The following is a 23,285-nucleotide window of genomic DNA, read 5'->3' on the forward strand; positions in this document are numbered from 1 at the left end:
CATTTTAGTTTTACCATTTACATTTTAGTTTTACCATTTACAGATCCTATTTCTTCAGGATAATTCTGAGATCTTCTGAAATTTTATTTAACTTTTCACATAAACTTCATGAAAAGTTTAATGGATACGACTGAAAATACAGAATGATAAGTTTGTTTTATGGCATCTAGTCAAGCAGCACACCACCTATAAGCAAAAAGACCAGGAATACATACCAAACAAGCAAATGGTAACCAAGAACCACCACATTTCAATTTATATTCTGGGGCTATGCTGTATTCCTTTTGCCATCAATTTGACATAAATTCCATGCTTACATTTCAGCTAGTCAGCCCACGGTATCTTCCCTGTCCTCAGTATGAGCACTGACAGAAGCTTTGTCACTTTAATCTTTGCATCTCATTTCCACCAGTCTGACTCATTGACAGCAAAACTTTACTGTGCATTTAGGATCCTCTTGGATTTTTTCTGCTTTTTGGATCCCTGTCGAAAGACAGACTGGGCAAAATTTTGAGATCTGCAGTTGCACCAAGTACACACCAAGAAACCACAGCAGAACCTGGCTGATTACGTACATTACCTACAAATAACAGAATCTTACACAGACAGCTCTTTGTTAATGGCTGTATCTATTCTTTTATCTTTTGAGCAAATGGTTGCACAGAAACAATACATTTTCCCTCAACAGTTTTCACTTTAGCACTTCTCCCATCAATTATAACAGACAATTACTGAACCAGGCATATTAGAACAGTGGATTGCCCTTTATAGTGCACTTACACCCTTTGATAGAGAGCAAGTAATTAATCACCACTACAGCACTCTGAGATAGGTAGGACTCAGGTCACCTGTTTAAATGAACGTGGAAATGACTGGACTACCACTAGCAGCTGACACCACAAGACAGAAGAGTAATTTTTGTGGATGGACAATTCAAAGCTCCATGCAGAAAGACACTCAAAACACATAAAGTTCACTAAAAAGGAGAATATAAATTGATCACTATTAAAGAAGCTCAAATCCCTTTATAATATCATGATCTTTGTCAATGTGCTGCCCAGTAGCACCTGCTTCTTTGATAAAAGCTGCTATTTTAACAAAATGCACCACGAAAGCCTAGTGTAACGCATTCGCCATGAGAAGAATTACATTTCAGCAAAGAAGCTTTTAGTAATGCAGGCTGAGAAGACTGTTAGTGCAGTAAGCTGGAGTTTACCTTCTGCAACCTCATCAAGCAGTACAGTAATCTTCTTGTCTTCTAACAAACGGTCCTTCAAAAACTTCATGAAGATTCCATTGGCTAACCCCAACTGCTGAATTTCAAAAGCTTCTGCTCCTTGGCACCTATGAGATCATCAGCATCAGACAAGGAAAAAACACTGAAACATCTGCATGATTAAGATCAACATGAGGACAAAAGGAGTAAAGTTATGTTGGGAATGGAGGAAAGAAACCCAAAAATTTGAAAACTAGGTTGTGTCTAAGGCCAACCTGCTCATCATGTTCGTTTGCAAGCAACTCATCCTGGAAAGACTTCACTCACAATCAAGCCACAGACCAGAGCTGATGTCAAACTGTTTATGAGAGGAGCTTAAATTTCTCATAGAAGACTTTATTAAAGCTCTTGACTACTTCTATTCAACAGCTTTTGCACTTGACTTGAAAACTTATAGAAAGAGGTTATTCAGCTTTCCGCATAAGTAACTTTTTCAAATAGATCAACTGCAGTTGTAATTTTATTCTTTACATCTAGAATAAGAAACACAGAGGCCAATCTATATGCCACTCCTCCAATAATTCATTAATTTATGCTTCTAACATTTTCTTCTAGAAATTTAACTTGCATTAACAGAGGAGACACATGACTGAAGAGCGTACAGCATGTAGGTTATAATTCATCAACTGCTCCACAGTACTTAACCTTCTGTACAAGCTCACAGTGCAGCAAGTACCATTAGAACACACAGGACACAACAGCCCCTTCCCCATCAGCACAAAGAAACAGAACATTGTGTCTGAGGGTAAAATTTGCTCTTCTCTGTGGTTTTTTCACCTCTAATAGATAATACTTAGATGAGTAGAGCACACCTACAAGCAACCATTAAAAAGAGATCAGGAACACTGTCCAGCAGTCTCTGGTTTGCTGAATGCAGTTCTCCCACTGGAGTTACCCTATATCTGAATGGGAGCGTTACATACTGGGAATCATTACAAATGCATTTCCACAGTCAGTTAAGACTGTGGAATGATTCAAAGTAAAACAGATAGTATGAGGACACAGATATGGATATAAATTACTAGTCCTTTAACACCACAGTTACTATTTTTTTGTAAAAGATTAGCTATACAATCTCAGTGGTCACTTTTGGCTTCAAGACTTCTGTGGCATAGCAGGAGAAAAATTTCCTTACGTTGCGTATCCAAAAACAATGTTGGCGGTAACCTTCAGAGCATCTAAGATAAGAACTGTGTCATCATATTCATTTCTGCAATAAATGGAAACACAAAAAAGTAAAAATAGTAATTTGAGAAGTAATAATGGTTACAAACTCTACAGTTGTTCAAAATACCAAACAAGCACAGTTCAGATTTTTTTCTCTCCTACAGTTCTGGAATGAATCCTGACTGCTGACAGACAAAAATCAGCATCATCAACACTCTTCACGAAGACAATGTAAAGATGCGGTCAGGTATCATACATTACTCAGATGAGGGCATGCTATATTAACCAATGCAGTGTTTGGCTACAATCTCTTCAGAAATGATTGCTGATAACTAGCCATTTTAGGTTATAACAAAAACTGTAAGATTCACCCCCCCTCCCCAAACATGGTGTCTGCATAGTTGACATGAGGCTTACATAGCAGTATTTTCTATTTGGACAGCAGATTGTGAAGCTGAATTGGGTCACTGGCATTTCGTTAGCAGTGAAGTTTAGAGGCTCTACAAACACTAAAGCACTAGTAATTTTCTGTTATGAAACATTCCTTAGAGACCAATTTTCAGAAGTGCTGACTGAAGAGCTGATTTCAAGTGCAAGTTTAATCGGGCATAGTAGTCTCTTAGCATGGACAGAAAATAGCACTTTGTTTAGAAAAATCCAATTACTAGTTGATTTTTAAGCTCTAAGTAAAGATATAACATCCCCCACATAAAAGCAGTCCACAAAATCCATGCCTCCTAAGAGTTGTAAAATAAGCACTTCACTTGAGCCCTTCTGTCAAATTAACATGCCTTCGATCTTATGAATTCTCCTTCGTCTCTTTAACGAAGGAGATGGTTAATGATGCAAGGGGAAAGGGTCATTTTTCTTCTTTAAAATGCCCAATTTCACTTCTATCCAGTAAGACTGATGCTTTATAACTTTTAAACAACAATAAAAAAAGAAGAACTAAATGTCATTCAAATCAAGAGGCAAGTCTCCACCCATGGAAACAGAAAGTCTAATCACCAGCTTCACATTTCCATCCAAGGCCAAAGGCAAAACAAGTCTGTGAATGAATCCTATTTTTTAAAAGCACTCAAGTGCAGGCTGTGAATTGTCAGAACCATGAACTTTCAAGTACAGTGAATTTTCAGCGTAGACTAAAGATTTCTCCTCAGGCTGAAGTCCAGCTTTCTCTCAAGATCCCTCGCTATTCTCTGGGTGTCTGTTTGGTTTTATTTGTTCATTTCTAAAATAGGCTCAGTTTTAATCTGTTGCTGCAGTGAATAAACTGAACTTCACAATTGGTTCCCAAAACTACAGTCATTATACTCTCTCCCTCTATCGTGAGGCAAAAACATCCCTCAAACATTTAATGCCAGTTCTCTCTATTAATGAATTATGAGACTATACCTTTTCCGACACATATCCAGTAGGAATACATTAAGTCCCGTCTCTTTTTCCTGCATTAGTTTGAGGATGTTCTGCACACACAGACAGTTTGCAGATCGGTAGGGATTTGGAGCATCAATAGGAACCATGAAACTGTTGCCATAGTTTTCGTAGCCGTGGCCAGCATAGTATAACAAACCTGAGATTTCAAAATATATGTGACTGAAAACACAGTTCAAGAGTACATCAGAACGTTTCTGTAAATGTTAGCATGGTCAAAAACCTCATGCACTATGTCCACCCTATGTGTCTGTGGGAGATTAAGATCATTCAAGCTACTACAAGCAGGTTTTTTTAACATCGATATGCCTTTGTTAGTACAGGAAGGAAGGGGAGGCGGGGTGGGGGAACCATGTTAACATCAACTTCTCAGTACACAGGCACAACAAATTAAAAAAAAAATTTTAAATCACTCATGGAATAGAATCAATTAGATATCTGCATCAAACATACAAAGTTAAATACTCTTAAAATGCTTTAAGTAGAGCTATGACCTCTAACAGAACTAATGTGTTATGTATGATATATAACTCCCAGATATGAATAAGGAAATATGCCACCTGTAAAACATCTTCTCCACATGTGCATTTACAAAGCTTTGTGTAGCAGCGACTCAGTGCAGATTTTATAGATGGAAAAAAAATACACTGAACAGTTTGGATGGATTTTTTTCTTTTGTTTTTAAATGAAAGATGCTGTCATCTTAAAAAAAAATTCTTTTTTTTCCTACTTACCATTAATCATTGGCAATTCTTAAAAGTACTTTTACTAGAAAAAAAATCAGAGAAAAACCTTGCTTGCCCTATGAGAGCATTTTGCAAGTATTTAGTTTTACTGTTCCCTTCGTACAGTCAGTTTCTCCATTTGTTTTTGTCTTTTTTATAGGAAGGAATAAGAAATATTTTTACATTTAGAAGTGGGAAAAAAAAAAAATTTAATCCATGATCATGTTTGGTAGGACTCCAGAGCACATTCCCACTACCAACAACTCATTTATAGTTGATTGCATCTACATCTAGAGTCAGAGATTCATGGCTCTTGTGGGTCTACTAAACAAACAAATTATTTGCGTGCCTACCTAGACACAGAAGATTATCCTACAATCATCTCCCTCGTGCCAATACACAACAGTCTACAATATTTTAAGATATAAAATCTTCAATAAAACATGCAATAGTTTTGTATAAAGAAAACATACCATGGAATTAAAAAAGCTTTTCTTAACCCTGAAAAAGGGAACTGCAACCTAGGGCTTACCTTCTACTTATATGAATAAAAATGTCAAATATTGAAGTCATATAAATTTGCAGTAAAATTAGATGATCTTAGCAATAATAACATCCACTGCCGTAAAATGCAGTTACCAGAAACTTGTTCAATTAAATGGGGTTTTCCAGTACTGTTTTCAGGGATCTAGGGCAAATTCCATCTTCTAAAAATAATTTTTATTTATCTATACAAAACAGTCTATGGGTCAGATCTTCAGTGAGTATATAGGGCTGCAGCTGAATAAAAGCCAGAGATATGACAATTTATGCCAACTGGAGATACGGCCTTCTTATGTCATTATTCTTACTAAAAATAGCTGTGAAATTTATGTCACTACACAACTCGAATATTCAGAAAAAACAAAATAAGCCTTACCCTAACATTTAAGTCAGCTTGTATAGGTTGGTGTGCTAGACGTTTTTACCTTGTCATTACAGATAGCTAATGAAATGAAAATACTTCTCTCACACAGCCCTGTGCTTTTTGTAAAGGAATACCAAGATACAACTATAGCCCTTCAAAGCAAGCCTTCGGTTCTCTTGTGGGCTCCCAGAAGTCATTAACAACTATGCCAAGACCTTGCAAACTGCTCCATTCAATCAACAGCGCTGAATTGCTTTTTATGGGAAACAGCGTAGTCCAGATTAGCAGCCGGGAGCGCATACAAAGTAAACTCCAGGATGCAAGGTTTCATTAAACAAGGAGCCTAGTGGTTGTGCATCTGCCAGTCTTGGAAAACTGGCAACAGCTTTATTCAATTAAAAGTTACGATTTCTAAAGGGCATAGAATTTAAAGCGTATGACTAAAAACCTACAGAAATAAAAGTACTGTTGGGCTATTGGAAGATTCCAATGGTTACGTGAGACCAGGTAGTTTCAAGAGAATGCATGACTCCATGTCAGGTCCTACGTTAAAGGAAAGTCTTAAATTTGATTTCCACGAGTCTGGCTCTGAACCTAAATCAAGGTTGTATTTGAGATTATATGTATCTGAGTGTATGTTAGAGAAGTAATTGGACTGAAGGAAACCAGTTTCTTTAATGTAAAACATGATTTATCAGAGTATTTCCTCAATGAATATAAGTATTTCAAAAATAAGCTACATTTTTTTTTTAGATCCTTGAGCAGATGACTGTGCTATGCTTATCTGATGAGTATCTGCAACAGTTAATATGTTGAGCTCAAGATCAGAAATAAACCTCTGCATACCCGAAGCAGAGTTAAGTATGTTTGGAGGACCTCATTAGACACTTTGACACAACAATTTTAAGTAGGCTCAAGTTCCTCATAGACGTCAGCATTTAAGTGATATCTGCATCTCTCTATTTCTCTCACTCTCTCTCTCTTTTTTTTTTTTTAAGAAAGCAGCCTAACTATTTTTAGCTTTTAAAACATATTGGTCTATGCTTTTACCCTTTGTGGAATACAATATTAATTGCACCCTACATTTAGAACAACCTATAGTAAGACATTAGAGGAGGCAATCGTCATCACTTTGTTTACTCCTCCGCCTCGTAAGGAACAGTATCTGAAATGCCACTTTCCTGGCAGTAAGCAAGAATTACACAGTGTCGTATTATGCATCATGAATACATGTAACAAGGACTAAACAGAAGTAGCCACTATGCCTCTTCTATTTGGAGCAACATCCACTAAAAATGCAATAAATCATTATTTATTTGTGCACTGACACCATCTTTTGTATGCTTTAAGCCATTAATAGCCACTATCCAGAAAGAAAAAAGTAACCATTTAAATTGAAGCAGTTATTGCCAAACACTTGTGAAAGAAAGCTCTGCTTGCCTTTCAGAAATATCAGCTTACTGGAAAAACACAACTGCAAAAATATGTCTTATAAGAGCCTTCATATGGTGCTGGTGAGAAACTTATTAAAGCCTTTCAGTACTTTATTACCTAAACTCATGTCAACAATATAGAAAAAAATTGAGAAGGCACAAGAATCTAAAAGCTCACTTAAATGTATAAGCACATGTATTTCCCAGGGAACAAAAAAAGAAAACTGCTATCAGAAAGTCTACTGAACTTTACTGCCATGATTGGTCTTCATGTCATGCAAGTTTTGGCTCTGACAAATGCCCAAATGTCAGATCAGCCAGTTCTGCACAGACAGAGCATCAGGTAACACATCATTAAGAAAAGTCATACTAAGAAATAATCTGACCTTGTGTTCCAAAAAAAAAAATCAAATAATGTTTTCTCGGGTGGGCGTTACTATAGGGATTCTGCAATTTAAATAGGACAACAGGCAGAACTTTTTGGTATCTGTTCTAAATAATTTCTGGAGTCGTCTATGGTATCTTAGCTTTTAGAAAAATGACAAAAACAGTGGCAGCCAGCAGCAAACTCCTCAAAGCCCACAGAAGAACTTTTGTTACACTCCATTCTAGGCCTCCTTCCACACAAGACATGAAGGTTTTTGGTCTGTGCTTCAATTCCACCATGCCCTGCCCCAGCTAGCACAGCCACCAGTTCTGTCTTGTGCTTCGTCCCTCAAAATCAAGTTCATGCAAGACAAGGAATCCCAATATGAGTAATCAGCTAAGAATCAATGCGTACCAGCAGTAGCAATGCCTAGCAGACCCGACTGGTTAGTCATTATCCCAGCAGAAGGCACCTCCTCCGCAGTACATGGAGGAGAGCTTAAAATTACTGTTAATATCCTATTCCAGGTATCTTAAAAACGGATGTGTGACTCAAATAGCAAAAACTTAGAGGAAATAAAAGAGATGTGTTAAACACACATCTTTTAGTATGCAGACTTTGCTTAATTTGTCCTCCTGTAACTTAAACCAATACTGATGAGATGCTGCAGTACAGTCATTAAAGTGATGCAGCAATTTAGAGGCGAGCACCTTGGATTTTTCTGCAGTGTTACTTTGAAGTCTTTGAAGAGTTTAAGAATAAGGAAAAAAAGTGGGCTGCTCTCTGCTTAAGCAGCATAACCAACTATTACACTTCCCATCTAATATGCAAAGACACACAGAAAGAATAAATTTTATACTCTATATTCAGACCTTCCATAGAGCTGTGAAACGACAGCTGTACTTGAGTTCTGCCCAAACAGGAATCTTAGTGCTCAACTCAGTGAAAAGTTCTTTTCTATTGACAACTGCAGAAAGGCAGAACCTGAAGTCCATAGCTCACCAATTTCTCTGTTAATGCCTTTCCTTATGCAAGGTACATTCTGCAATGGATAATGTGAATTCTTCTCTGTTTTATTTTACTTCTTTAAAGTGCATAGACATAAGAGAACTACATTTTCATTTCAGATAAACAAACTTCTTTTCAATTTGCTTTTTGAAGGAGAAATCCAGATTTGCTGGATTTCTCTTACTCCCTGTCAAGGATGTTATGAAAAACTGAGTTTTTCATAACATAAACTTGCCAGGCCAGTATCACAATAACCAAAAGAAACCGGCAATTCAAAATAAGGATTTCTACTTAACCTGGAAACTTGGCAAAAAAGATTGCATCCTATCTGTCGAGTGCTATGCCCTAACTCTAAAGTACAATGCTTTTCTCTTATTTCTGTACTGCGTATTTTAGCGTGTAGTGTCTTTATGAGAGATATGCCTTGCCAGTGTGTCCCACGCTCCCCGCCGCTGCCCAACACACCTGGTATCAGCGTGCAGCTCACTGCCAAGGCAGAGAGAAGCACCTCTCTTCCTCTGTTCGTTACAGAGCTGGCGGGCGAGGACCAGGAGAGCAGAGCAGCCCTCCCAAAGAGCGCCAGAAGGACGAAGTCCCGAAGGAAAGAGCATTCTGCAGACATCCAGTAGCAAGACGGGGGATGAACGGCAGGGTCCCACCGGCAAGCCCAGAACACGTTCAACGCTGCACTGAGGGCTGTTCCCCACCTCCCCAGCAGAAACGCAACCCAGCAGGCCAGGCATGCCAAGGACTGGCCAGCCCTAAGCAGATCGTTAACCTGCAGGCACGGGGAAGGAAAGAGGACAACGGAATAGAAGTTTCTGAAGAAGGTGTTTAAGAGGGCTCCTAAAAGCAGGAAGGACTGCTGCCCAAGGCTACAGGTAGTCTTGTATGCTGCACTTACGCAGTTTCCAACTCCTCTGCTACTTCCTCGTTTCCATAATACACTAATACAGGCGACACATCAGACTACTATTGCTCTTGCTTAAAAATACTACTACAAACTAGGACTAATGGCTTCTTAGTACAAATGTACATCTTCTGCAGAGCATGTTGTCAAATATGCTATACAGGTGCAGCAGCTTTTGGCAGACAAACACATCAGTACTATCAAACAAAAAAGTGCACTGCCATTTTAGGCGTGGTTAAAGACAAAAATTCAAACATTTTATCTGTTCGAAGAGTAAAGAAACAGTAACATTTTAACCAAAGTCAAAGGGTATGCTGGTGGGCGTTTTTAACTTACTTTTCCCATTCTACATACATACTATTTATGATGAAGTTTGTTTTGCTATCACATACAGTGAGCTGGTAGAGGTAAATACCAGCTGTTTGTGTACTTGATACATCACAAAACTGACCTACTTCAAAAGGCTATCGCATGTTCTTACCATATACTCCTTTGTCCAGGAGAAGTAAAAATTCATCCACTGCATTTCGCATCTCAGACTCGGTAAGATCCAGCAAAGAAACAACTTTAAAATCTAGCTGTCTTAGCAAATTAGTCAATTCATAGACATCTACCATCGGAGCCTTGAGTTGGGGGTGATTCCAGTAACTCATATTTCCTATTAAGAGAGCCACCTTGTCTGTTGCTGCAAAGACAAGGGAAAAACAAAACCACAGCACATTTACATATTCCATGTGTTCAATACCTTTAAATTTAGCTTCTTCTAAAGTGAAAACACTATCCAATCTCACATCAGGCACAATATTTTATATGATTTTAAAAGTCATCCTACATCAACAATACAGCTCAACTCTCTTCTCATCCAAAAAAAAACAAAACAAAAAAAAGCGTTTCGGCATGATCTGACAGTCAACGTATCTGAATTGTGATGCATTTCAGACTGGATAATCTGTCAAGAAGTCACGAAGTTTATCTCCCATTTCTTTCATGTTTCTGAAAGCACAGACAATTACTGAATTCCCCCATGCAAGAAGAAATTTAACAAACGTGAAAATTCTTATGGCAAGTTGCCAAAGCTATGGCCAGTATACTTCCCCCCAAAACTCACATTTTCTTATGCTTAAAAATCAAACAACCAACCAGCACACACAAAAGACCACTTTCACATCTCCATCTCCCATGTCCTGTCTCTCCAAACCATGGTGCATTTAGGTGGAAACTTCTAAAGGTCAGAAGTAAAAAGTCTTTTCTTCTGTTTGTTAAGCTTTCTTTTTACTGTTGCTCTGGTTAAAAACAATTATACCGAGATGCAAGAAATTTACAAAATTCGGAGGGAAGTCCACTCATACAGCGTGAGATGCAGTCACTTGGATTTTAATAAAGTCAAAAGTAATTCTGTCATAAGTAAACAAAGCCGCAACAAAAGGGGAAAAAAGAAGTCACATTGACAGAAATGCTTTAGAGACCACTAGCCTGATTTTTATCCAAAAATTGCACACCAAGTTACAGAAAGGCACTTATTCAAAGCAAGGCATTTCATCCCTGGTTTGTTATGTCTCCTCTCCAATAGGAATTATTGTCCCACAGCTCTGGTGGCAAATGAGATCACATGAATGCCTCAAATCTGCTTCAGAGTCAGTACCCCCACACAGCTAGATCCAGAAGAGGATCTCTGTCCATAGCCTCAATGTCTAACATTTCGCTTCCTTCAAACAAGATGTTTTCAACATTTTTGCACCTGGAAAACCTCCAGGGTCCTGAACAGTGTAAACTATTTTAAACAGCAGAGACTGCTGTAAAGGTGGTGCTTCGGGACATGGTTTAGTGGGAATGGTGGTGTTGGGTTGATGGTTGGGCTTCATGATCTTAAAGGTCTTTTCCAACCTTAATGATTCTGTGATTCTATGACTGAGCAACAGTGGTATACTGTCACTGAAAAACACTTTTTTCCCCCTTTCACACTGGTGAGCCTGAAAGACTGGTAAAATTCTGACAGAGGCCAGCAGCCTTTCCACCTGGTGTGGCATCGACAAGATAACATGCCTGACCGCCATCAAGTCTACCATGCAAATCTAAGAATGTGATTAAAAATCCCCAGCAACTTACACGCTATCCATCTGCCTTCACGAGCTTTAGCTCAGGATCAAAGCATCCACACACTGTGCACAGGAAGAGCTGAGCTCGTAGAGACAGCATGCCCTTAGCAGACATCATCCTAATACCCCTATCTCCAACTGTCGAAGTACTCAAAGTAATAGAGTAACACACTGGTTAAAGTCGTGGCCAAAGGAATTTGAAACAGTAAACTGAAACAGATGAGAAAATGCAGACGCTCCACCAAGACACTAAAAATAGCGGTGTGCCCTCACCACAGTTTACTACTGAAAGGGCAGGCAAGCATTATAAAGGACTACAAAAATACGCAGAAGTGTCCCTCCCTGCAGCTATTTACATGCAGTTACTTCACTAGCAGTGGCAGAAGCAGCAACATTTACAAGAAGCAAAATCTATTTCCTAGATATGAAATACATATGTTCATTACAGCTCCAAAACTACTTACCAACAGGCCTGTGATTTGATTGTTCTTGTAGGTCTGCTTGAAATAGATTAAAAGAGTGGATCATCAGTAACTACAGTCATAGTTGCCAATGTCAGAAAATGAACCACGTGTTCCATACAGCCATAGTTTATTGGTACTGCTTTGCCTAATATGTTACTGGTTTAAGACAAAAAAGTGCTCTTTTTTTGTTTTGGTGGGGTTTTGGGGTCTTGTTTTGTTCTTGTTTATCCGATTTCCTTCACCCTCTTCCAGCAAACATGGCCTAATAGACATGAATAGCTAGTTCTAGAAATTAAGAAATAACAGATGCTTACAGCATACTTTTGAATCTCTCAAACTGCACATCAGCTTTTTCAGTAACATCCGAAACAGTTCATCCTCTCCAAATGAAATGCAGACATGCAAGATGGGGGACGCTTAGTGGGGATGACCATCTGTACGTGAAAATTATTTGATTTTGTACTTCAGAGAAGGGTGGTAGAGCCAGCGCTCTGCTAAGAGGAACAGGTAAGCGATATGCCAAAGTGGTACACTTCGGAGAACGTGTTATGCACCATGACACTACCACTTCAGTGACTAAAACTAAGTCTTGGCAAAAGTAAACACATCTTTGATGTCTAACCCAGGAGATTGTATGACCTTTGTGATTTGAGATTTTGGGAACACTGTATCAAGGATATGGAGCACTCTTCCAGATCTCTGTTTCTACAATAAACATCAAACAGGCTTCAAATCGCATTAGCTCACTCCAACATGAAGTTAAGAAATACACTAATTCAACGTATCATGGGTGACACCCAGACACCTTACATCTTTCGCACCTTAATCATCTGAAAAAGCAGCAACATGCTAAAACTTAAGAGTCCAAAGTCACAGACAAGAAAGCAGACGATAATTCCTTCTGTATTTGTAGAAATATACATGCAGTATAAGAGAGACACTTTTATATACAGTGATTTGTGTGATTTTACAAAGATAATAGCAACCCTACAATTTACTATGTTCAAGTTAATTTATTGGAAGCAGAAAACTGTGCTGCTCTTAACATGATATCTGCCCCTATTAAATCCCCAGTTATAAATACATCCAAATAATGTAAACTATATATTGTAACCCAGGTAGGCTTCAGTGATTTGTAACATAAAATGAAGATGCGAAATTGTAAGTTCTCAAAACTCATCACTTACCTGGTTTTTGAAGATCACTTAGATCTTCTGTGAAGAAATACACCAATAAAATCATAGTTTAAACAAGAAGCAAAAGATACATTTTTATTAATAAAAATATAATTAAGTGTCATGCCATTATTAATAGAAGCTGAATGTTAGAAAACAAACGACCTTTCTAAAATACTTTTGTTTTTGCATTTCTGTAAATCTAACCTTTCGTATGTTTACTGCACACGCAGAGAAGAAAAAATCCTACATCAATATACTAAGCTACGCTAGACAGCATTATAATATAGTAGGTCTCAAAACAAAGGAAGACAGACATACTACGTCTCAAGCCCACAGACATGCAAGCAGCTCGAATGACTAAGTAACAGGATGTCAGAATCACCCATTTGAAAAGCAAATCTTTGAAGGACTGATGAGAAAGCAACATCCTGAGCAAGAAATCTCACTTCGTAAAACCATGTGTATTCAGAAAGACTTCAGATACAGTTTTCAAACATTCTAAGCTACCATAGATTTCACCTAATTATTCCAAGAACACTGGAAACTATGGAAAAGTCATTTATCTGAAGCACCAGAGGTCTCTTGGATCAGGCCTGCTCCATGCAGGGGAGCTCCTCTTGAGCCACAGAAGCAGGCTCACATATCCATGTGGGAGGTGGTAGTGACCTGAGGTGAAACTACTGTAGCTGTTACTGTAGATTAGTAGCAGAACAGTGTTGCACCCAAGCAAACTGTAGTTTGAGTGTAGAGCCCCACAAATAATAGAATCATAGACCAGAATCATAATACAGTGGCTAACTTCTGCTTCAAAGGGTAGCTGAATTACAGGTAACTAGGAGGCTTCTGCATAGCACTCCATCAGGTAATGCAGACACCTCCAAGACAGAAAAGACATGAAGGCTCGAAGAGATAGTCAGTCTCAGCAGCAGTGCAATGGAGTGGCTGACACCAAAACGGGTGTCACTTGTATGTTCCAGTGAGTGATGGTACACAATCCGCTCACAACATTAAACCTTTAATAAAAGGGCTAAGGGGAACATCAGCGCTGGTGTTCTTTGAACTTTGAACAAGAAATGCTGCAGAACAGTTTAATTCCAAGAAAATTCTATGATTCTGTGAAAAAACAGGGTAGAGAGCCATTTACTGTACTTTGCAAATCCATTTGGTTTTTTCATTGCTGGTAGGTAAGCTGGGGCAGGGGGCTGCTGTAAGCAGCCTTACATCTTTATATATGATCCCCTATGATGTAAATATTACAGACTTTGAGATGCTCAATAATCAAGGGATGGCATCAACATTAAAGGTCACAATACACTTCTTCCTCCCCATTGCAGCAACGCAAAGGACAACAGAAATCACCCTAATAAGGTTGCTGGAAACACCTCTTGCAGGCACAGAACGGGCAGTGGAACTAGCTCTATCCAGCTCTCTAAGGTCACCTAGGTTCCTAAACATCTTCAGCTTTTCTTGCAAGGATGTTGCCTCCTGAGCCCAGCCAAAGCAATTTCAAGATCTTTACATTTCACTAGAAACTGTAAGCACAGGACACAAACACAGTGCAAAAATCAAACAACTTTGGATAGTACAAAAGAAGAAAGTAGCTTGGTTTTTCTCCCGTGTGCTCTAGATCATGGTATCAAGGCAAAGAAGAAAGAATCACATGCAGAAGGAACTTTTCATCACATATCAGCGTGTTAAAATAGACTGAAGCTCTTAACCCACACATGCTTTCCAGCACCACACTCAACAATCCATCACCCCCGTCATTAATTTTTAAAAATTGATTCACAACTAAGGACTTGCTTTACCTTCTGTGCACTCCACTGCCATAGCTTTCCTTCCTTGCGTTTAAAAGTGGGGGGGGAAATTGGAAGACAATTGCTCTCAGTTATGAGAGTTAGCACACAAAGCAGAAGACAAAGGTCACTTCCAAGCTTCTCTGCAATCTGGTTCATTTTATAGCAGTATAAATGAGCACTGACTACAACACTGCATAGTAATTATTACTAAAACTAGTACTAAAGTACTAAACTAGAGTACTAAACTAGAATATCTGTTAGGATAGGAAAGGACTGTTCATATGAATTATGCAATGGTATTCCCAGACAGATCTAGAAGCTATACGAACAGATCTCTTTAGTTTACTGCAAGTACGTGCACACACACACTAAACCATGTTACATTCAGTTATTCTGCTTGCTATGAATAATCTCACCTGTCCAGACTGCTGAAGGACTCAGTGTAACACAGGCCCTAACACCAACAAGGGTTAAACTGTTTTCTAGTTGTCAAAAAACAGGAAGAAACCAGCTTGCAATCTGCTGACAAGCCACATGCTAACGTGACAAGTACATGCTAGCAATGCCAAAAAGCAGTAGCATTTCTATGCTGGTTACCATAAAACCCCAAAGTACTTCATAACTGATAAAGCTCTAAAATTCCATTTGCTGCAAGAAAGCACAGCTATTTTAACAAATGGATATATTAAAAATACCGAAGGCGTATGTTTGGCTTAATAATGAAAGCTTCAAAAATAAATTCCAATGATAGGGAAGAAATTGATAAATCAGCTGACCTACATCAAATAGAAAAACTCCTTACTTATAACGACTTCTATCTTCTTGCTGTCTTGATCTTCCCAGTCATTGAATACGTGACACCAATACGTCCCTTGGTGTTCTGCATCCACATAAGTTACCTATAGAAGCATCATCACAGTCATCCCACCAGACCCCAAGATACCACCTCTATCAGTTTCCTATAAGCCCACATGCAACAGTTAGTAAAAACTAAAAGCAAAGCCTAAACAAATCCAAAAGCTGCTGATATCCTCATTCTTCAGTAAGCTGGAGAGCATGTGTTCTAGAAATGTTTTCAAGAATTGAAGAAAGAATGCAAAACCCCCTCAGGCTTGAGATGCATTAAGCACTGAATGCAACAGCTCGTACAAACCAGAGTGCTTTACAGCGCAGGATGGAAAGAGAAGCTTTCACTTTTACTGATACTTAATCTTTGTTATTTTGATATGTCACACTAATCCAAAACGCACTGCATCCTTACATCCCATGATTACCACATGAAACATGTTCAGGATTAAAATTATGCACCCAAGAGCCTCAGAATAGTATGGGCAAGCGAGTGTCCTGGTTTCAGCTGGGACAGAGTTAATTTTCTTCACAGAAGCCAGTGTGAGGCTGTGTTTTAGACTGGGGATGAGAAAATGTTGCTAACATACCAATGTTTTGAGTTGTTGCTAAGCAGTCAAGGACTGTCCAGCTTCTCGTGCTGGCCGGTCAGCGAGGAGGCTGGGGGTGCACGGGAAGCTGGAGGGGACACAGCCAGGACAGCTGACCCAGGCTGGCCAGAGGGATATTCCATACCATACGACATCATGCTCACTATATAAAGCTGGGGGGAAGAAGAAGGAAGGGGTGGGGGGACGTTCGGAGTTACAGCGTTCGTCCTCCCAAGTCACCATCATGTGTGATGGAGCCCTGCTTCCCTGGGGTGGCTGAACACCCGCCTGCCCACGGGGAGTGGTGAATGAATTCCTGGTTTTGTTCTGCTTGCATGCGCGGCTTTTGCTTTGCCTGTTAAACCGTCTTTATCTCAACCCACAAGTTTTCTCACTTTTACCCTTCTGATTCTCTCCCCCGTCCCATGGTGGGGGAGTGAGCGAGCGGCTGCCTGGGGCTTAGATGCCGGCTGGGGTTAAACCACGACAGTGAGGAACAGAACAGGAGCACAACTCACAGCATGCACTCCCGTAAGAAGTTATCAAGGATATGAAGAAGTTACTTTCTTCAAGGAAGCTTTATGTTACAAGTTAAAGGTGCTCACACACTAGTCCCCCAAGGCTGTCACTTTGCAGTAACTTACCGTGTAGACATTTTTGCTCCCATTTGCCAAGGGAAATCCATTTCTGAACCACTGGTAACGAGGAATTGGGTTTCCAACAGCTCCACATTCTAGCACCAAAGCATCCCCCACTGTCAGGCTTTGTGGCTGAGGCTGAATACAAATGCACAACTTGTTTTCAGGCAAACCAATTAAGCTCCCTTTAAAACAAAAAGGGAAGAAAAAAGACAAGAAACGGTGAGACCATCTAACTGCATATAGACTAATAAGAATTGATGACACGTTGTCATATCTTCCTGTAACTACCACAGACTTTTAATAGCAAAGAAATTAAGTTACTTGTCCTTTAAGAGTATGCTAAAAATGAGTAGCAATGGCTTTCCAGTTCTTCGGTTGAAAAGTAAAAAGGTATGCACATTAAATATACCCCAGAAAGTTGGGGGGGGAGGGGGAAGCAGCCCTCTGCATTATTTATTCCTGCAGGATTACAAAGGCTCCAGGGAAAGAAGAGTGGCTACTGAAGGATGGACTAAGGATTCAACGTGTGTGCAAGTGGGTACACAGGAATAAGAATTTCAAACTTTAAATCAGTTAGTTTTAGCATATCCCTGTTCTTCTCATTCTAAACTGAGCACCAAACCTTACGGTAAATATACTAAAAAAATCCCAAAGCTAAAAACGCTTAACAAAGATCAGCCACTGACATGTCCCCATACAGAAATGTCTTTGGGAAAGAAACCTATTCAGAAAACGCTAAATGCATTACAGACTTCTCCACTTTCTATATATAATAGAATTTATTGAAACTAAGTGTTCATTTAACATCCACTACACACACACGAATGCTCTACTGAAAAGGTTTCTGATCTCTGCAAACTGAACAGTTCGATTAACTGACACATACTACAGCAAGCCTAGACCTACTCGTACAGGACACACCAGCGATCTTTTGTCTTGGCTGCAAGGTCCCTCATCTTTTAGACTATGTATGTATACCTATGTTTTGTCATCAGAACTATTCATGACTGACAGTTAGGGGGTGATGAAATTTTCCTTTCCGTAGTAAAACAAAGGGAGATGCTGATACGAGTATCTCTGTTCCACAAGTGTTTGAGCTTCTTGGCGCATTATAAACTTGTATTTCGGGTATTTTACAAATAGATGTTTCACATTTATGATCAATGTTGACCAGCATTTTTAAAAAAAAGCTGTATTTCCTAATGCAGACTTGATGCTGGTAAAAAGACTGACAGACACCTGCGCAAATATTCTGTTCTATGACCACTGCTGTACGGCATTTCAAATACAGAGACGCTGGCTTACCATGTTCTCTATCAACTTCTACAATGGGGGGTGTGTGTGTGGGGGGGAGGTCCTTACAAAGAGCTTTGTTTTCTGTAACTGTTATCATAGAAAGGATTTTTATGTGTCAAAATAAACTTTACTCCCTTTCACTCAGCTGTTTAGAGAACCTTCTCTCCCTCTCAATGCCCCAGTTTGATATCAGGATCTTTCAACAAAAGGTAAGGAATTTATTTCCCTTTAGGGCAGAAAGACAGAAGGAAGATAAGAGAGAAAAGAACTGCTGTTGTATTCAAATTAAACAGCATTAGTCTTTAAGACAAGGAACACAAAAGTTAGAGTAGTGAAAGAGAACAGGAGATTGAAAGATAGATGGTTTCTGCTGCCAGTGGGACCCCTTACCTGCCATCTCATTTACAGGCTGTCTTTGGTACAGCCTGTTGTTGTATTGCTCACAAAATACACTAATAAGCTTGTACCAGTATCTTTCAGAATTGTGACCAGCTGCCTTACTGGTCACAACCTCACAAGACAGCTTTTACAGAATGGCGAACAGCTGAGCTCTCCTCAGACAGAAAGCAATGAAAACAGAGGAGGAAAAAAAAATCTGGAAAAAAAAAAAGCAACCAAGGGAGCAGAAAAAGACAGCAGCTGAAATAGAAGATTTCATACCTGGTCAACATCTGCAGAAATGGTACTGTCACTGTCACCTAGTTCAGCTGAAACACCAGTAATCCCAGGCCAAATGATACAGGAGACAGAGAGCATTCACTCAGTGCATGCACTACATACCCCTTTCAGGTTTCTTTGTAAGGACCCTGAGGGGAAATGTTATGGGAAGGAGCAATCCATCCTGCCCCTCACCCTTTTACCCATCACCAAGACCTAAACATGCTAAAATTCACTTCTGCTATGGTTCTTGGTTGGCCAAGAGTCACAGAACATAAAGCAAGGCACTAGTCTGTGGATACCTGCTGCCCTTCAGCCACCAAAAATTTGCCACAGGTGTGAAACAATATACTGCTGTTCTTCAAATTTTTTAAAGTAGTCATTACAAGCTGACTCATCTCAGCTTCCTGAGGTAATCAGCAGGATCTAAGACTGCAGGTTTCTAACTGAATAGAACCTGGGGCAGGAGCAAAGAAAAAGCAGAAGAAATCACTGCTTAGATAATCTTGAACATGTTCTTGGAACCTTAAGATGTAAAAAGTTCACCTCAAATGACACTGCAATAGTTTTTGATCTTTTACTGGAAGATCGGTTCTCTCTCTCTCTTTTCCTTGCATGAATAATTATTATATGTGGGATGCAAGTGGAAAACACCTTTGACTCATGATATAAGGCAAAACAAGTACACTTCACAGTCTGAGGACTGTGCAGTTGACTTCTCTCTCACTCATCTTGAGGCCAATAGCAAGCAACTCCAGACTATTTAATTAGAAATTTTATAAAGAGTAGGCTTAGTGCACGAGTCAATGTCTATTTAATGCAACTGACTATTCTGTAAAAAACAAAAACAAACCAAAACCAATCAACTAACCCAAAAAACCTGCACACACCAGAAAACAAAAAGATGCCACTCCAGCTACCTCAGAAACTGGAAGTAAATGCACAGTATTAATATACTAGATCCAGAAAGTAAATTTCCAAGATTTTTTTTTACATCCTCCTAACAAATTCCAGTACTAGCTGGATACCGTTGAGTAAACAGCTATTTAATCTCATTTGCTTTCTGCTACTATTCCATTCCCTTCGCACTTCTTCCACTTCCATACTTCCATCACTTATGCTGCAGATGGAGATCAGTGAAGCAAAGGTACTGCCAAGCCAGTGCCATAAGTTCGTATGGACTTAGACTGGTACAAATTACTATGGCTTTTCTTATGCAGGTAACATACACTTGACTATGAGCTGACCATTTATAAAACCCACGAAGATGCAATTCACACCAAAAAACCTTCAGTTTAACTTATGTGTTTCTTCCTCTCACATGTTTATTTCAGTAAATTGTTGGCATGTCTTCACTATTATCTGGGTTGGTTACGTGAAGCTGAAAAGATTGCGTTAGCAAATATATATTCTGCAATAGACATATCCACGAATCCCCAGCCTCTCTTTTCGCCAGCTGTTCTGGCAAAGAAAAAAACGAGCTGGGGTTTTATCAATTTACCTTTCCTGATTGGTACATGTCTAAAATTGTGATAGCCTATTCTGATCTGAAAAAGTGACTGGAAGGGAATCTATCACTTTGCTACCTGCCAAACCTCATTCCAGACATCAGTCCTGTTTCCTCAGAGTGCAGTTGACACTCTTTCCATTCCACAGTATCTAGGTTTTCTAAAGCTTCTAGACCTCCAGCATGCATGTGCTCTTCAGTAGTTTACTGCTCTGACCTTCTAGGTAAGGCAGGACCTCTTTCTAGGAAGGCAGAGAACCTCATCAGATTCTCCTTTACCCAAATACACCTGTCTTCTCAGACTGGCAGCACACAGATGAAGGGGAAACAAGGAGTCCTGCCTACTAGGCCAGAGCCCATGGGGTGGACGTTCAGGACAGATTCAGTGTGTCCAATCACTAGCAAGTTGCAACAAGAGGTAAACAGGTAAACAACAAGAGAGTTAAAGAACTTCTTTTCTGGTCCAAGAATCCCCTAAGAATTAAAAGGATCTGAGACTCTGTATGTTTTCCATCTATCTATTCTTATCCACCACTGTGGAACTTCATTTCCCTTCTGCGTTTGTGACCAGCACAGGAGTCCAATAATTGGATACTGCATTTTTGATCAGCCTTCTTTCACAGCTGTGCAAGACAACAACGGGACCCAAGTTCCTCTAACGAGTGGGAAGAGACTTTCTGAAGACAATGTTTTTGCCACTCACCGTGAGATGTACCCTGGAGATCACAAACTTCAAGTCGTGCCCACCGACTGAATGCAAAGGAAGATTCACTGTTCACTCGACAGATGTAAAAGCCAGAATCGTTTACATTCACCGGATTCAAAACCAGCTCTGGAGAATTACCATGGGGAACCTGAATTACAGGTGAACAAGAAATATTTAAATTTAGATTGATTTAATCTAAACCAGGATCAAACATTAGAATATTTATTTCAATGTCAATAACACCAGCCTCAACTCCTTCATTTACTTTAGACTTCTGGATGAGAAAGTCTTGTTCTATGTATTTAGCAGATGAGAGACAGGCTTTCTTCCAAGAATAATTCCTATACCTCTTATTTAAGACAATTCTGAGCTTTCAAGCCACTTGAAAAGCTCTTCCTGGAATTAGTAATTTTCACCTTTCTTCACAAACAACTTGGAATAATTTCTTAAGCACTACTCCAACCAGCATGTATGTTACCTTTAGCTCTAGTCTTAAGATATATTCAACTATGACCGGGAGACTAACATTCTTTCACAGAAAAATAATTTTTTTATTACATCTGTATTTTAACTGTAATGAGCAGTAAATGACTGTAATCATATTTAAGGCATATTTTGGATGATCTAAATAAGCTGTTAGAAAGGTACAGAAAATGAGTTAAAAATTTCTGTCCTAACAGCAACTTAAAAGAACATAAACTTACCGCATTTTTAAAAACAGTACTTACAATACAATAACATTATGAAAAAAAGTGCATTCATATCATAGAAAGATAACCAGGACCAGAAACATGGGCATAAGCGCTGCCATTCCAATTCCAGAGATACCAGCTCACACGCATTCCAGTATTTTACTGAAAAAGTCTGTGGCACCACCAAGTTCAGCCCTTGAACTGTTCATTCTTAGAAAGCCAGTTTCCATCTGTCCAAGACCAACAGCGACTGGCACTTGTTCCAGTGGGGCAGTTTCTCATTAGCCTGTGTTAAACTTCTTGGTAGGTTGAGAGACAACTAAACTCAGAGTTTCCTTACTGTCAACATTCCTATGAAGTGGTCTGAATATAAGGAACCACCTTACCGTTTTGGCACATTGATAGGGTTGTTACACAGCACTTCTTAAAATTCTTTTTTTATTAGTATATATAGCCATCTTCTCTCCTTGTAAATAAGAATAACAGTCATAAAAAAATTTATCACCCAAAAAAATTTCCTATTATTTTCACAACTTAAAACCCCCTATATTCTGTATCAACTATTACCTCTTTTTCCTGTTTGAACCACTGGTAATGCACAAATGGGTGTCCTGTTGCCCAGCAACACAGCTTGACGACCTGACCAGAGAGCACTGCTTGAGAGTCTGGCTGTACCACAATCTTTATACCTTTAAAAAAGAATTTACACACAGGAAAGTTACTAAGTAGTACAACTCCACAATTTAAATTTGCCCTTAAATTGTCCTTTGAGCAAAGAAAATTTCTGTCATTGAATATGCTTGAAAAGAATTTGTACTGTGTATACGTGCAGTTCCAATTAGTTATATGACTTTCAGACATCCAAAATTGTCTTCCATTACACAATATTCATGCTTAAAGCAATATTCTACAGCATTTATCAAAGATTTAAAGTAGGTCATTCAGACATTTTAATTTTAGGATACTTCAGTACCTTTTGTTCTCTACTCACTAAAGCAAATAATACTTCTAATGGCATGACAGATCCTTTCTGGGAAAGGTACTCCCAGTTTTAAGAGTTTGCTCGCTCCCAACAACTTCTTTGAGTTGTTAATCTTCAGATTAAGATTAAGCACAGCCTGAGGGGTGGATCAAAACAATAAGGGTTAGTTTAACTACAACATAGTGCATTTTTCTACTATTCTTCACGCAACCTTATCAGCTGAAACATTGGTTTCAGCTTTATGCCTTTGACTCCTGTAGAGCACAGGGCTGGGGTTTTCTTTTGACAGCAAGGTAAAATTTTCCACTTCAAATTTTAACTGCCAGGAAATAGCATGAGTGAAATTTTGACACCGGTCTGGTATGATCCAGTTGTTTTCTTAACCTAGACCATTCCAGAGATTTAGTTACAGCATGACCCCAAACACGGACCCATTGGTATAACCAAGGTCATCAGAAGAGGAGGCGTGGCGGGGGGAAATCAGCTGCAGAACAGAAAGGTTAACCTCATATTGCTGTCAAAAAATACACGGACCTGTGAGCAAGGTGTTCACATACTAGGCTGATAAGCCATCAAAAGTCATTAGTTGAAAGTGTTATTTGCT

The 23,285-nt window shown here is 39.1% G+C and overlaps 1 protein-coding gene across 1 annotated transcript in view; it reads right to left on the reverse strand.

The window, feature by feature from the left end:
- Positions 1-23,285, reverse strand: part of LOC309415046 (mucosa-associated lymphoid tissue lymphoma translocation protein 1-like) — a gene marked incomplete at its 3' end in the record, with an annotated part of 38,137 nt that overhangs the window by 8,114 nt on the left and 6,738 nt on the right. Inside the window, exons 3-13 of the mRNA XM_082012437.1 lie at positions 22,267-22,388; positions 21,005-21,155; positions 16,845-17,023; positions 15,567-15,663; positions 14,774-14,806; positions 12,975-13,001; positions 11,788-11,820; positions 9,709-9,912; positions 3,839-4,016; positions 2,412-2,486; positions 1,217-1,344 (exon numbers count right to left, since the gene is read on the reverse strand). Coding sequence (XP_081868563.1) covers positions 1,217-1,344; positions 2,412-2,486; positions 3,839-4,016; positions 9,709-9,912; positions 11,788-11,820; positions 12,975-13,001; positions 14,774-14,806; positions 15,567-15,663; positions 16,845-17,023; positions 21,005-21,155; positions 22,267-22,388 — 1,227 coding nt within the window. The remainder of the gene's footprint in view (positions 1-1,216; positions 1,345-2,411; positions 2,487-3,838; positions 4,017-9,708; positions 9,913-11,787; positions 11,821-12,974; positions 13,002-14,773; positions 14,807-15,566; positions 15,664-16,844; positions 17,024-21,004; positions 21,156-22,266; positions 22,389-23,285) is intronic.

This window comes from Phaethon aethereus (assembly GCF_964289735.1).
Source record: "Phaethon aethereus genome assembly, chromosome: W".
Classification (NCBI taxonomy): Eukaryota; Metazoa; Chordata; class Aves; order Phaethontiformes; family Phaethontidae; genus Phaethon; species Phaethon aethereus.